Source organism: Thermobia domestica, chromosome 16, assembly GCF_964235325.1.
Source record: "Thermobia domestica chromosome 16, izTheDome1.hap1.1, whole genome shotgun sequence".
NCBI lineage: Eukaryota > Metazoa > Arthropoda > Insecta > Zygentoma > Lepismatidae > Thermobia > Thermobia domestica.
Genome location: NC_137469.1, coordinates 141,147,129 through 141,163,999, shown reverse-complemented (window position 1 = coordinate 141,163,999; position 16,871 = coordinate 141,147,129). Strand labels below are relative to the sequence as shown.

At 36.2% G+C, this 16,871-nt stretch overlaps 1 protein-coding gene across 2 annotated transcripts in view; it reads right to left on the bottom strand.

Moving 5' to 3' along the window:
* Positions 1-16,871, bottom strand: part of LOC145673464 (lysosomal alpha-glucosidase-like) — a 264,976-nt gene that overhangs the window by 117,488 nt on the left and 130,617 nt on the right. For both annotated transcript variants that reach the window (XM_081743185.1, XM_081743184.1), the window contains exons 13-15: positions 15,666-15,782; positions 8,801-8,900; positions 2,327-2,465 (exon numbers count right to left, since the gene is read on the bottom strand). In XM_081743185.1, the coding sequence (XP_081599311.1) occupies positions 2,327-2,465; positions 8,801-8,900; positions 15,666-15,782 (356 nt within the window). The remainder of the gene's footprint in view (positions 1-2,326; positions 2,466-8,800; positions 8,901-15,665; positions 15,783-16,871) is intronic.

The following is a 16,871-nucleotide window of genomic DNA, read 5'->3' as shown; positions in this document are numbered from 1 at the left end:
TGTTTTAAATATATATATATGAAAAACAATGAAAGACTTCTTTGTCCAGTTGCGTGGGAAGGAAGCAATTCCCACCGAAGGAAGTACTTATTTGCGTCGCAGAATAAAGTATAAATCGAAAAAATAATCACTGTCTTTACGAAATATACACAGCGTCCACAAAAAAATACTTCTATAACATAGTAGCGGTTATAAACGACACGTGCTAATGTTTACAAACAAGCAGACGATACACAGAACAGGAAGACACGAAGAGAACTCGAAAGAAGACGAGCCATCCGAAGAGGGGCCCATAAAAGAGGAACCACAGAGGAAGGAGGCACAGTTGACCACTAATCGCCAACAAACTACAGCTCTGGAGGTCGCTTTGGACTAAGGGCCTATACCTATCCTAACATCCCTGGAGGCTGCTCTCAAGCGAAGGGGATTCCTCAACATAACCATATCTCACGAGTCTGCTATGAGCTGAGGTTTCCTAGGACCGTAACCTGGAGTCACTATAAGACACCCTGGTGGCTGTTTTGAGCGAAGGGGTTCCCGTATGAAACGTATTTTCCTCCAACCTTGGTCATAAAGGAGATTCTCATATATTAACTTTGTAAAACACGAAGACTATTTTGTATTTTTATAAATAATAATAGGTGAAGAGCTAGATTCCTGGTCCATTATTGACTTTATCTACAAATCATATATATACACGTGTGTGTGTGTGTGTGCGTGAGTACTTCAAAAATGTACTGCGTCATTATCATCTGATCTAGAGTCATGATTCAAACGTCATTTTCATCAGTATAACGAGCCCTTTTGAATGGTACCACTTACATACCCGTATCATACACCTGAACCGACAATCCATATGCAAAGTTTCAACCTGATATCTTGAAAACTAAAGGCGTAAAAGAAAAATTGAAATTTGTCTTAGACATAAAAAAGCCACTCTCCACTGCCCCCACTTGGCGCCGTCAAGTTGACCATTGGGTTCCAAAATGCATCTGGGGTGTTCTTTGATCCATCCTTGACCTGACCAATAAAAGAAACGGGATAAATACATGTAATAGAACCTAAATAAGCGGTCAAAGACGATACTACGCCATGGTAACAAAAGTTACCAAAAATCCTAAAAGGGTTAACAACGAACGGCATACTTTGACGCGCCGTAAAAAAATACTTCTCTCAATTCTCTGGAAAATCACGCATGAAAATTTATTCTCAAGTATGCCGGTTTGTTCAGCTGCATAAAATCTGTTATGTGATTTTAATCTGACATATCTTAATCTGACATATTTTAATCTGACATTAATATAATTAAACAAAACATTATACTTTTAAGAGTTAATCGTAATTTTGGGTTATATCTCATTAAGCATAGTCCATACTATATTATTTTTACCATTATGATGGAAAGTTTAATTTATATTTTCATATCAGTTCCACATTTTAATACCTGACGTGCTTATGGTATCGCAAAAATTCTTAAAGTTTACAAATATTTTTTTCCTTATTTTGTCGAAAACTACGCATAAGATTCTATAATCACCTGTATCATTCTGTTCAATTCAATGAGATTTATCGACTGGTATATAATCTTTGGAAATTTTCTTCGTTAAATGCTAATAATGTGTAAATTCCACATCAACTAAGAACAGAGATCAAATTTCCTAAAACATCCTAAAACAATGTCAGAATGGCCTATTGTGTTCGGTTGGGAAAAATGAGTACTGTGTATGTAGGTAGGACATGTTTAGAGTGGGCGTATCATACTACCATACGAGTGAGCTACTATGTAGAGTTCTACATTGAGAAAAATACGTTCTCTCAGTACATTGTTCAAATATACGAAATCCTCTTGCTTACTACAGAAATCAGTTCGGAGCATACGTTTTCCGTATGCTAAATAGGCACTGCTCTTAGATGTTACATCATGCCATTGCAGGATGTCTGATATCTAACAGTCTTCCTTATATTACATACATATGTATGTTACCTTCGTCAGCTATATGTTATATACGTCCATTTGTATATGAAATCCTGACCGCCTATATTGTTTCATACGGAAAGTACGGAGAGATGGAACACTTATACAGAAAGTATTTTTAAAAAACATGTGATTTCATTTATAAGTTTGCTGAACGTTAAATCCAAAAACTACAGGATTTACTAAGGTAACATACGATTTTACGTGCGCTACATACATTTTTCTCAGTGTATGCAAGTTTATAACTCGGATTCATATTATTATTACTATTATTATTATTAGTAGTAGTAGTAGTAGTAGTACTAGTTGTAGTAGTAGTTGTTGTACAGATAGTAGTATAAAAAATCTTACCGTCTTGTAGCTCTGGATTCACTAAATCCGTATAGGTTGTGTACATCATAATGTCTATATTGTCCCTCATCTCCTTGCACACCTGCCATACAAAGGGTTTTATCTGCCAAGTTATTTGTAGGGCCTTCGTTGGCAGCACCTGAAATAAAATATTCTATGAAAGTAACAAGATATTACATGGCGTTTAGAACGATTTTACCTAGATTAGATATGTACAGAAAGTTGATTGGGTAATATCCGACCAATTTTAAAACCATATTTACTCTGTGGAAACCTTACTATTACCACCGGTTGTGTTCTGTCGGACCAACAAGGTTATGGACTAGCGCCCAACATCGCAACTTCCACTGCAATGAATTATGTTGGAGCTTAGGCGTAGAAATTCTATTCCATTCCTTTCTCAGGTTTCCAATAGGTCAGTGAGAGCAACGTTGTAGAAATTGTTTTAACAGTGCAAATGCGCAGAAATTCAATGTGCTGGAGCCAGTTACAAGAATCATGAAAGGAAATAACGACATTCCTATTTTTTGCTTATGATAAAACCAGAGAGTATATGTGATAGTAGAATTTAACTCAGGTTTTATTTTGATGGGGAGCTAGATTCTCCGTTATAAGTAGAATCTCATATTTCCATAGTATAATATTATAAATTTATTGATTACCAAACTCTGTCGTGGCAAGAAATACCTGAAGCCACATAAATAATACCAGTGATGAGTGGACGCTTTCCGCACGAGGATCTCCACCTTGTTTTTGCTGTCTCTGTATAACAGAGGAATGTGCACGCATGTCCAAAATGATTGTCGCATATCTATAACTGTCTTCTTGTAAGAATATAATTTGATAATCATTTTGCAGGGTACTTAATTCTGATACTATGCGTATAATCGGGAAATGTCTATTTGTGTTAAAGTTCATAGGAAAAGAATTACAAATACGAAAATTAGAATGAATAAAACAAAATGTTGCTAAATGGACAAGAAAGTTTTATTTTCGTTTTATTGTTCTTATTTACTGCTCTTTTGTCATGAAATTTGTCACATACATGTCTATGCCGATTATACACATACTAACATTATAAGAAATTCTGGGTGTATTCGTTATCAAATTATATTCCTATAACAACGTATTTATAGACATGCGACAATAATTTTGGACATGAGTGTACCTCCATTGGATTAGTGTTATGGTGGATTCCTGGAAGTAGACAGCATTCACCTTCACGTTTTTGTCCACAGCACGTGCCTAGGACTTCCCCTAACAAATCGTATTTGGCGACAATCACGATTGCTTGCGGGAGGGTTTATCGGCACCGGTGGTAGAACTTGGTACAATCTATGCCAGAAGTAAATGCCTAAATCTTACTGTTACTAATAGGATAAATGTTGGTCTCATCCAATGTGATAAGAACCATCCATCTTGAGCCCCAGAAGCGTCTTTCGTACAGTTCGTTTTATGTTCAGCAAAGTGGCCCATTGGAATAAGATGGCTGAGGGTGGACTGTGGCAAGGTTAATCTCTGGATTATGTTATGTTGGCATAGTGAATTATCCTGGATTTGCAACCGACAAATTCCACGAAACACGTTAGGTGCCACTTCCGCTGACAATCTTTAACACGCTTATTTTATTGCAAATGTTTCTGCATGGACCTCATTTGTATTTGCCTGGCCGTGATATCTTTAGATATGACCACTCAGATTGTTAAATTCTCCCGACACTGTTTTAATCGTACGAAAATTGTGCGCGGAAAAGAGACATACAGTAAGTACCCTTCCCAAGAAGGATTCACTTTAGGAGGTATTTCATTAGCACCAACACGGCACTCCGGTACCTGAAAGCTGAGCCACCACACTGATAATGATGCTGGTTCCATTTTTCTGGTGCAACTACACAGATGACAGCAGCGTTTAATTTGGCCGGATATAAAGTTATCGGCCTTCTGTAGATGATATAAATATATGTAAAGTGTTCTACTACATCGACAAACTTTCTAGACCGATAGTATATATGTCTGAACATTTAGGGAATTTATTTTTAGGTTCACGAAACACAAAAATTGAAATGAAGTAGCTTTCCTTCATACTGGCTCACTGGGTGAACACTAAGAAACAAAGATCTGCTTATTGATTCGAAGTAATATATTGTATTTGAGAAAATATTCCTGATGGGGCAAGAAAGTGTTAACTTATATCGTTACTCATGTAAAATATTCCGTTTGACAAATTAGTCATGAATTATTTTCATGTGACACCACTTCATAGTTGGGGGTACTTGTTGAGGTCACACTCAAAACCTACATTCAAAAAATAAACCGAGCAGAATTTTCTCCTTTTTTCCGTTTTGAAAATTCTATTATTGATATTCAGTGGCGTATTTAAAGGAGCTTACCCGGCTTGAGCCCCCCTTGAGTGCACAGGATTTTTTAATGTACTTGCAGCGATAAGAGAAAAACGAAATTGTCACCTAACGTCTCTTGTCGAAATGCAGAGCAAAAGGTAGCATATCTGCAACAGAATAACCCATCACTCTTCATCTCCATTACACACACACACACTAACAAACACTATTAACAAGTGAATATGTTATTGCAGCGAAACGCTTTAAAGCCCCACTCCAATTCGGCTCTCTTAGATTTTGGTACTTTTCTCCTGCGCATGTTTGTTAATGTATAAATAGAGTATGTATATATAAGTGGTGTAAATATGCCCCAGGCGAGTGGTTCATCGGTGCGGGTGAGTATTTAGTATCATATTGAAGGTAAGCAAATAATTTCTATTGTGGGGTGTGGGCTAGTAGCTCTTTTTTTGGGTGAATAAAATTCTGTTGCTTATTTGCATCTCTGATATATATATATATATATATATATATATATATATATATATATATATATATATATATATATATATATATGTGTGTGTGTGTGTGTGTGTGTGTGTGTGTGGAGGTGTTCGTGTGTGTATGTATGTGTGTAATAGCCATACATGCATATCAGGATTCATGTTCAACACAAAATAGGCCTATGTTGTTTTCAGTTTTGCCCAAAAATTTTCATACCCCCTCCCATTGGAAATTTCCGGATATACACCTGTTGATATTTATTGATATTTCTCTCGAGTAATTTATCACGATTTCTTCTGTAGACTGAATTGATGAGAGTCAGTGTTTCCTCTCTTTCTTTTTTATTTTTCGATGATCATTCCTTCATCATACGTGTCGTTCCGAGTCTCTTCACCTTTTGTCCCTTCTAGTGATAACTATCCCCGTACAAAATTCGATTACATGATTGATTATTCAAATATTGAGCATAACTAATTTGAAGTTGGAGAAGAATGGAACACAATCATTTAAGCTTGCTTCGATGCAATAAACGTTGGTGGTAAAACGCGTCCTCTCGACGATTCCTATCTGCTACCGGGTAGGAACGAGGATTCTTAAAGCAACGTACATTGAAAACAACAAAGTTTGTAATTGGAGAAATAAGAAGTTTGGCTTCCATCTATTTTTGGAAAGGATGAAAAACGTGTATGAAAATCCCAAACTTTCATTTGTTTTATTATAGATATCTGCGCGATAAGTATGGTCAAATGTATGTCTCACTTCTTTCATTATAAATATCTCCGCAATATCCATGGTTGAGTGTATGCTTCACTTGTTTTGTTATAAATATCTCCGCGATAACCGTGGTCGAATGTATGCTTATCTTCTTTCATTACAAACATTTCCGCGATAGCCATGGTCGAATGTATGCCTTACTTCTTTTATTATAAACATCTCCGCAATAACTGGTCGGATGTATGCCTCCCTTCTTTCACTATAAATACCTCCGTGATAGTCATGGTCAATGTATGCCTTATTTATTTCATTATAAATATCTCCGCGATAGTCATGGTCGAATGTATGCCTTATTTCTTTCATTATAAACATCTCCGTGATAGACATGGTCGAATGTATGCCTTATTTCTTTCGTTATAAATATCTCCGTGATAGTGGGTCGAGTGTATGATGTTTTATAAAGTTAACCACAGAAGCGTAGACTAATATTTAGCATTCTTCTATGGTAATCACGAGATACCTGGCTCAAACCGCACTGATGATAATCCCCGCAGAGATTTCTCTTGCATCTCAAAGTTTCACCAGCCAAGTGCCAGATAGCACCTTTAAATAAGCTCCTCTTCGCTTCTTCCTCCCTTCCCTTTCCCATTGTTATGATTATTAATTGTTACGGATTGCAGGGTAAATTGGTCCCGCAGGGTGGAGCTGAAAATTATGTTAAATAAATAAAATCCTATTTATTATACTCGCATTAGAAGTTTCGTAAGAAACGCTGTGAGAACTCAAGCGGAAAAAGAGAAACTAGAAAAATTAAACTTGTATTCTAAGCTCATAACAGTAAGCTCGCATTTTCTTAAATTAATCTGAATCGTTTCACTCATAAGTAAATATAACTATAGAATCATGCATGAAGTGAATGGAGCCACTGTAGTGATATCAACTTCTTTTCTAAAATTTAAAAGTAGACCAAAAGGTTTTCAGAAACAAAATTTAATCTACTTGATAACCAAAGTTTTACATTTTTCATTGAAGTAAGTACGTGGGTCCTTAAGCTGAAAAACTTCTTTTAAAAGATACATTTGTAAGCTATACTGTATATACATGTGTAGGTGGATATATACATAATACCCATTCTCACTTCTCCACAAAATCTCCATTGAGATTCAGGCATTTGTCCCACCATTGTACCAATTTGTTCCAAGCCTTTGCAAAAACAAATCAGGGCTCTGGCTATTTAGCACTCTCCTAATTTTTCATTTAATTTCATTTATTTGCCTGTTTCATTAGCTTACAAAACGCGAGAAAATTCTCATGTAAGCATTACTGTTATCACCAATTTTTGCCTATTTACAAAATATTGAGGTATCAAAAGATATACATAATATTGCATTTATACATCTTACTAAACTATAAAACCATAAAATAAGAGATATCAAGTATTTACATGGTATTTAGGAAACCATTTTTACCACACCTGACATGTACCAAGAAGGAATATCTGTTACCAATTCTTCATTTAATGAATTATTTTTAAAATCCTTAATACTGTAATAGCACTTTGCAAGCAAGTAGGCTAAATAACTTCTTATGAAAAACGGAAACATTAGTCATATTCTTTAAGTACATAGGAAGCTTATTATACAACCTAACACAATTCATATACACTGTTTTGCTTATATTAGCATATTTTTGATGCATCACAAACATTGTACTGCCTTGTCATGTATTATGGCTATGAACATTTTGTTAAAAGTGAAGAGATGCCTGTTTTTCACAGTAAAAAGAATAGATTTATAAATGTATAAGCTGCCAGAGCCACACTCCGCTTTTCTTCTTTATCTGTTTCGAAACGTTCATCGTCCATCGGAAGTGTAATGATGGACAAATATCTCATCCCCTGTCACAATGAGCATGAGTAATGCATTGCCATCTTGCTGGTATCGCATTAAAGCTACAGGACTGCAACCCGTTCTCATCTGTCGATTATCGCCACTCAGTTGATGGGGAACCCATCGTGCACACACGTTGCGGTATTGCAGTTTCTCGTGAATGATGTGATGGGCTGTTCCAACAGAAGTGTTCAACCTTTCTGCTACTTCGCATATCTTAATTCGACGGTTTTCTTGAGCAAGTTCATCCACCCTGCCAGTGTTCTAGAACAAATAGCCAGAGCCCTGAATTTTTTTGTAAAGGGTCTGGACAAATTGGTGCAACGGTGGGACAACTACCTGATTCACAATGGGGATTGTGTGGAGAAGTGAGGGCGGACCCAACTACATATGTATGTATAGTTTATAAATGTGTCTTTAAAAATATTTTTTACAGCTTAGGAAAACATATTGAACGTCCCTAGTATGAGTGCGTACGCTGCGACGACGCGATCTTTTTTATTTAAAAAAATATACCTAAAATATTAACAAGATACTTGAAGCGGGTAATTTAAAAGCGAGTGTTGCTCTTTTTTATTTATTTTTAACTGTAACAAGCACACTGGCTTTAAGCCACCGTGCTTTACCACCTCATCCATTTCTGATTACCATTGTGACACATATTTCCCTAGCCCAAAATAATTTTTTTTTCTGTTGCTGCTAGATGATGCAAACATATCATTGTTAATACATCAAACAATTACAATAGAAAAATTCTTTTCTTGGTAACTGTTCCTGATTATTCGTCAAAGAAAATTGAAGTCTGTCTCATGCATGGTGAGTAAAACCGGCATTTTTCTTCAGTGTTTGAAGGATTTATGCACTGAAGCATTTGACACCTAACTCATTTCATCCAGCTTAGTATGGTCATCAAAGTAATGTTTTAGGCTTAGTGCACGAATTTGAATGCATTTATAAAAATTAGATGATTCAGCCCTCAGTAATTATTAAACACTTGGCAATATCAAAGGTTAGTGACTAGCTGTTACTTACGTGGTGAGTACGGTGGGTTATCATATATATTTTCAGGGCAAACCAAATTCCTTGTTGATTTCGTTTGATCTGTAGCAAAGTTAGAAGGTTCGTTCATGTCCTGAAATGATTATAAAACAAATGCATCACTACTAATCATCTCCAAAGTTACAAAATAATAATATTAGTTATCTTGCAAATACGTTCAATTTTTGCTATACAAAATGTAAACTGAGGTCTAGTAGATCCTGAATTACATCGGTGATTTTATATAGGAATTTCAGAATAATTAAAGATAAAATGAAGAATGAAAATAGATTGCAGGTAGGTATATTGTACCCTACCGACGCAAATATGCTAGTTGTCGCCCGGGACAAGAATTCGTCTTAGCGCCCCCTGACGAACCAAACCAAACTGATTCCCCAAGTATTTGCCCAATTTTGCGCGCTCCGAATTCGGCACCCAGGGCACAAGCCCCGTTTGCTCGTCCTAGTTATGTCACTGATTCTACCGAATATTCTTACACCAATTCACTGACAACTTCTCATGTTAGTGCTACAAAAGGTACATTAGTATCACTAGAATTGGAAAACTTTATATTTTTATAAGATTTCCAGCTACCGACATTTATGCGGAATTGGAAAAATGTGATTACAAAATTTTCACGGAGACGAAAAATTAAATACTGGGACTGTTTCGGGGAATCTGGACCGTCTGTCAACCTTAAGTTCTAGTGAAATGTTAATCATTTATTAAAATTATTACTTACCCGGATAGCAAAAATGGCTTGCAACAAACTTGCAGCAGATTTGCAATTCAAGTCTGGCAAATTTGCAGCAGACTTGTGATGCAAGTCTGCAAGTTAGATGCAAGTTTAATGCAAACTTTCTAGTTGACGCTCTTCGAACTCGCAGCACGCCTGCAATGCAAGTGTATGGTAAGTTTGCAAAGCAAGTTTCTGGAAGGGATTTACTTGCACAGCAAACCTACTGCAAGTTTCCACTTGCACTGCAAGTGCACAGCAAGTCGGCAGCAAGTTAGTGCAGGTTTGACGCAAGTCTCTGCAAGCATATCACGTGCACTACAAGTGCACAACAAGTTGGCAGCAAGTTTGTGTAGGTTGAAAGCAAGTCTGTGCAAGGATACCATTTGCACTGCAAGTCCCCAACAAGTCTACAGCAAGTTTGAAGTAAGTCTTCTGCAAGTATATACTTACATTGCAAGTCTACAGCAGGTCTTCAGCAAGTGAGTGTTGTAAGTCTTCTGCAGGTACATTTACTGCATTTACCGTATACTGTATACATACTGTATACGAACATACACACAATATATTTTTCTCAACAACTTTGTCAAACAATACACGTTTAACATATAAATTATCTCTACATACTGGATACTTACGTAATTATCTTAATTATCCGCTTGTTTTAATGCTTCACACACTTCGCACCTACTACAAATGGCGGCCTGGCGGGGAGATTTCTAAGATTAAACTTTTGTGCCACCTGTTGGTAGAAATTAGAACTGACACACTTGCTACAAAGTTGCAGCAAGCCTCCGAGGCAAGTAAAATCTAGCAAGTGAAAATCAAATTACGACATTTGCGAGTAACTCTTTCAAAAAGTCTGCAGCAGGTGTACAGTGCACGGAAAGTCCAGCAAGTTAAAATCAAATATAGTGAAAGACTTGCTGCAAACCAACATGCTATTAGGGTACTAGCTTTCACCCTCTATCCCACAGGAATCAAGTGAATTATAAGCAATAACTGTCAGAGTTTATATTCTGTTCAAAGTTTGTCTCACATCTACTATATTTATTGAAAACTTTCAACAATTGAGAAACGCGGTTACTTTACGAATACTCTGCAACATTTAGGTTTAAAATACATTTACATTTTTCTAGGAAGTAAAACGAAAAAAGCTTTTTATTTACTTATTTATTTACGGAAGTTTATTAAACAATTCTGTCAAATAAATATTCCTTACCAGCATAATTCTTTCAAGATTATGATCACTGATCAAAAATCATTGATGAAGAAATTGATCAAAAATCTCAGATTAAATTTTATTGTTAGGATCTAAACTTGGAAGTCCAGTCGTAAAAATGTAATCTCAAATTATGCAGGTGTTACGGGTTCAGGACTTTCATTTTATTGTGTGAATAAAATTAATTAAATTTATGCCTCTTTAATTGGTGGAGAAAATGACTGCAGTTCTTTTCGTATGCCTGTATATTTTCTAGAATTAGGATTATGAGTTATCCTATTTGTTTCTTTGCTTCAGATTTGTTGGCGTAAAATTTGATTGACCTTCAGATTAATATGTTCTGAGTATATGAAGTGTATTTTTGCAGACTCAATAGATGAACCAAGCCTAACGTACTTCAGTCAGCACTCACGGTATCATTTATTTCTAGTTGATTCCAAAGAAATGTGCCATATATATGGAACTTTTATTGGTTATGTCTTACTGTTGACCTAAGAGGGTTATTTTTCTCAATCTTCGGTAAAGCATGAAAAGGAACCATGTAGAAACGTTAATCGATGCAAACCTTAGGTACAATCATCTGCTACTTTTTCATGCAGCAGCCACTGCGATAAAGACATCCATCATACCTAGGCAGAAACTTTGGTATGATCTCCGTAAGGAAGGTTTCCGCCTGATAACTGAACCTGATTTATAGTGATAGGTGAGCAACTTTGGAACGCACCGTGCACAATTTCTTGTAGCCACTCGCCAGTGATACTCATCAGTGGCGAATGGTACTATGAAGCTCTGAGGCTGGGCCTACCCTGTTGTCTAATGTATATTTTCTTTACCTTTGGTTTCTTATAAAATAAAGTCAATACTTCAACATTTAGCTTTTTTTCGGTAACAAAATAGTGGGTTGGAAACACTTGGAGACCCTTTCGTCTGAGCCTCACCAGCTCGCTAGACAGGCTTACAGGTTATGCTGCTCAGGAAGCGAAGCTATTATCGCTGGAGATTGCACACATTATTGGGAAGGTGCTAAAACTCGCCTCTGAGAGTATAATTTTAGCGTTGAAGGCATCTTTCAATGCTAATAAATATTTTCCATAAGTAGAAGCTTTGCTTTCTATATACTTAAACACAAACTATTTGCTGAGCAAAACAATATACTCACATAAAAAAAGCTACATACGTGTTAGTTGGCGAAACTGTAACATTATGTAGTTTTTTTATGTGAATATATTGTTTTGCTCAGCAAATAGTTTTTGAGTGTGTGTGTGTGTGTGTTTCCGTTATAAAATAATGTCCTTAAAAGAGTAAGAAGTTTCTGCGTAGAATTATGTAACCTATTTCTATTAGTGATAACTTGTTTAATTTAGGTGTATACTCTCAGGAGTTATTCAGAGTAGCTGTTTCTTTTTTCCTACATGGAACCTGGTCCATAATAGCTTGTGGAGTATAAGTTTGATACATTAAACATATGTATAAATTAAACAAACGCTACCGCACAGGATAAAATAGTAATAGTCTGTGTAATTTAAGTTGTTTTCCATTTCATAGAATCAGTGGAATATTTACGATTTTGTTTCAGGGAGCTTTGCTTGTTTCGGTACGGACTTTGCTAACTTCCCCATCAGGATCCTGCCGCCTAAAGTCGGACAATTTGTCCATGCTGACCAGATGCCGCGGTCGGATTGCCGGCGCCGAACACCGGCGTTTTTCCGCGCGATTTTCGACCGCGACGAATAGTTGCCTTGCCTAGCAGTCGGCAAACAGCCGGAAATGAGCATTAAATACGTCGGCGCCGCCGTCGAAAAGAGGCCGGCATAAGGAGTCGGCAAGGGATCGGAAAGAGGCCTTTCCGAGTGTTTTACCGACTCTGACGGTCGGCAACAGTCGACAAAGAGTCGGAAAAGGGCATTTTATTTTACGATTTTCGACCGCTTGCCGCTTCGGCAAAAAGTCGGCAACTTTGAACAAGTAGATCGTCGTGCCGCCGCAGACTGGTGCTGGCTGTCTCCGGCGACATGCCACCGTCGACTGCGGTAATCCCTTTTTCCGACCGCGACTTCCTGATGGGGTTTGTTCCTGGAAATGCGTAAGTTCTGCAATATGTATGAAACAATAAAAAGTTCGATAAAATTTCGGTGAGTGCTTAAGCCGGGAACCCACCCCTTTAAATATGTCGCTGCATAGCACAATATTAAATATCTTGTGTTAATTCAAATGAAATTCCTTCGGTGCATTAACATTTCTAGTGAAGTCATAATCACGTGATGCATGAATTAAATGCAGTATTGTACTTACTTTAAAGTGTGAGATGCAAGTGACAAATGCTTATCCAACAAATTTGACAGCTGACTGTAAGAATGTACTTTCTTTTCCACTCTCTCCATTTTCAAATGTGAAGGGAATGAAAACAGCAAGTGAGGATGAAATTCCTCTCATCCGCCTTGCAAATCCCAGACAGAGGAAAATATAAACTGCACTTCAGTTAATTCAGTTAATACATATTAAGGGTTTTCTTCATGTAAATATTTGTTGAATAATAATAATAATAATAATAATAATAATAATAATAATAATAATAATAATAATAATAATAATAATAATAATAATAATAATAATAATAATAAAAGAAGAAGAAGAAGAGGAAGAAGAAGGATAGACTACTTTCCGTCTACTTTTACTTATATATTCATTCTTTCTTGTTAAATTAAACAACAACAACAAAACTACTATGTATAAATGCACATAAATTCAACTCTAAACAGTGTTAGAAATATACCTAAGAAAGTTCTTTAAGATAAATAGATTTCGTAGTTTGTATCGTATTAGGTTTCGTACTTTTTTATTAACTCAATAAGAAAAATAGATTTCTGAGTGTAATTTAAACATTTTATGATATATTAAATGTTATTTATGTTATTAGTTTATCAGGCCTACCCTACTTGTGGGATTACGCATCGCCACTGAGTGTCATAGTGAGCTATTCTTTAAATTGATCCTTCAGGAACCGCCTAATTCACTCGTTCAGCAAGGTCGTCTGTCGTAACAAATTTCCGTTCTTTACGTCTGCGCGTTTTTTCTTAAAACTTTCTACAACACTTATTCAAATAGGCTCTACTCAAAAGTTATTGCGGTAAATCTTTCATTCGACGACGAACTGCACTATATTATACCCTTCTTAGTAAAGAAAGCAAATTACAACACATAGTTCATACTGGGCTGGCGCTTTGATTACAGTCGACTTGTTTCCTCGCCCGCTGCTTCACAAATAACAAATACTCACAAGGAACGGACATGATCGTGTCATCCGGGCATCCAAATCAAACCTAGTCCATTCGATAAACATAACAAAGATATGTTCATGCACAAAAAATTAGGTACCATGGACAAAGGAGTAAGTCCCTAGGGCCCATTAGCCCTGTTAGTATAAAGAAAATCGTAGACTCGCAATTAAATAGCTGTTGCATCAACATTGTTCATTGAAAAGTCATGGTTTATAGTTCATTCTCTTCAGCATGAAACAAGCTTTTCAGAGGTGTGGTGTATTGGAACCCATAACGTACTTAAACAGGGAAAATTGGGAGAATTCGAGAAAATTCTCTCCAGAAATCTCTCCCATCAACTTTGGACCCTCTGGAGTGGCCTCGGATTAAAGCATACAATCCAAATGTATCTCGAAAAATACTGCAGGTAATAAGAAATGTTTGTGTATCAAGTTTCGTATTGATAGACGGAATAGGTATGAGGGAATTCTATCTATCAATACAAAACTTGGTACGTACATTCCTTATCCCCTATAGTAATTTTATAGTAATTTTCAAGATGCATTTGGATTCTGTGCTTTAATCCGAGGCGACTCCAGAGGGATCCAAAGTTGATGGAAGGGATTTCTGGAGGAAATTTTCCCGACATTCTCCCAATTTTCCCTGTTTAAGTACGTTATGGGTTCCAATACACCACACCTCTGAAAAGCTTGTTTCATGCTGAAGAGAATGAACTATAAAACCATGACTTTCCAATGAACAATGTTGATGCAACAGCTATTTCACTGTGAGTCAACGATTTTCTTTATACTAACAGGTTAATGGGCCCCACGGACTTACTCCTTTGTCTATGGAACCTAATTCTTTGCGCATGAACATATCTTTGTTATGTTTATCGAATGGACTAGGTTTGACTCGAATGTCCGGACGATACGTTTATGTCCGTTCCTTGAGAACTACTAAACTGTAGAGTCTGTTTAACGGTGATCAGGGTGATCGACACCCAATCAACAAGTTGCCTTCTGTTTGTTTTGTCATCGCACGTGACTCTCCTCTGGTGGCTTAGTGGAAGTTGAAAATAATTAGCCCTTATTTTAACATTATAATGAAAGAAGCACTTGTAATTGTTTTCTATGTTATCAAAATAAGAACATATAAAGAATAAATAGATCATATTGAACACTTTAAGAGTCATACACGTATATATTTTATGCAAACTTGTTTCATTATTGGGATTCATGGGCATATATGTTATGCACACGTTGATATTCCTTAGGAGGACAATGCACTCTGCTAGCCCCAAAATAGAACATCTGATTTTGGGACTTTGCGTTTGAAGTATAAAATAAGATTTTAAAAAATTATTGAGATGCAAATAAATGAGAATCATTCATCGGTCTATTCTTTCTTCATCTAGCATAGTGTGTTGATTTGAATATGCAACTCTTGGTATCATATAAAGATACTTTAGTAGTTACTTTAAGTGATGAAATTACTTGAATCACCTATAGACATTTAAGAACGCATCTTACGATTTCTAAGTAAGAAAAATTTTGTGTCTATACCTTAGGCAGTTACTACAATAACAGGTCTCAACAATTCAAATTTACAGTTTGAAAAAAATATTTAACACACTGTACTTACAATCCATATTCCTGAGTAAGGCAATTTATCGTGTAGAATCTGTAATTCGCTAACCCACCAGTCAATCGTTGAATTCCTAAAGAAATCTGGGAATCCAGTATCTTCAGCAGGCCATACCTATTCAAATAAGATAACATGCATATGAATAACGAGAAATGAAAGGAAATAATTTACTTTAAAAAAAAAAGAGAATATTTGGTAAGTGATAGTACCAATACTGATTATAAATTGCAAAAAGAAGTGTTTAACTCTCATTATATTTTGTCATATTCAAAGGAGGTGCTGAAACGTTACTGACTTTGGTCCCCTCCCATCCACTAAACCAGAGCTTGATAGCTAGTCAACAACCAACAAAACTTCTACAAGCCAACGAAAAACCAGGATAGCCCAATAGACGACCAAGGTAATAACCTTTAGTACCTAAAACAATCTCTCTTTCCTAACATGCAACCTGTCTCTCTTTCTTACAAAAGTTTGTACGTTACCTTCATTTCATGCCTACTAAAATTTCTGCTGTTTCCAGCCTAAAAAACTCAAAACTATACACTGTCTCAATTTACAGTACTGCTCATCAGAGGCAATCCCCAAGTTTCAAACTAACGGTGTTTTAACCCCTTGCCATATTTTGACGCGCTGGACGCGTTGCTTTTTACTTTTTACTTCCGTATTTTGACGCGTGTTACGCGTTCCGATGTTTGAGCGGCTGTATCCCGCATGCTGTCAATAGAAGACAGACGCTTACAGGTTTCCTGTGCTTTGTGAACATCTGTTAGTTTAAGTAAGCGCCAGAAGAGGCATAGATGTTTACAGCATTGCAAAAAAATTCCGAAAGAAGTCATATGTGAAGGGGTTAATATAAGTTAAAAAGCCTACATACTCCTGTACTAAATAGTTCAATATTCTATTTCTTACCATAATATTTAATAGAGATATCACATGCATAACAACGTGCCTCAAAAGCATCGGAGAATGAGAACCGATTTGTATAAAGTTAGCTGTGACTTAAAGAAAACTATTCATCTTTAAATTAGAGAATTATTTATTTAGAAGTGTTTTTATTTTGAAGTTATAACCAAAAGCAGTTGTATACGTGAATATCTACTATGTTCACGTTTGCATAAAAACGAAATAATTGTGATTATATCACAAGAATAAACATTGACAGCACTCGTCTGATATAGAGCACTCTGTTGATTTCTTAATCTT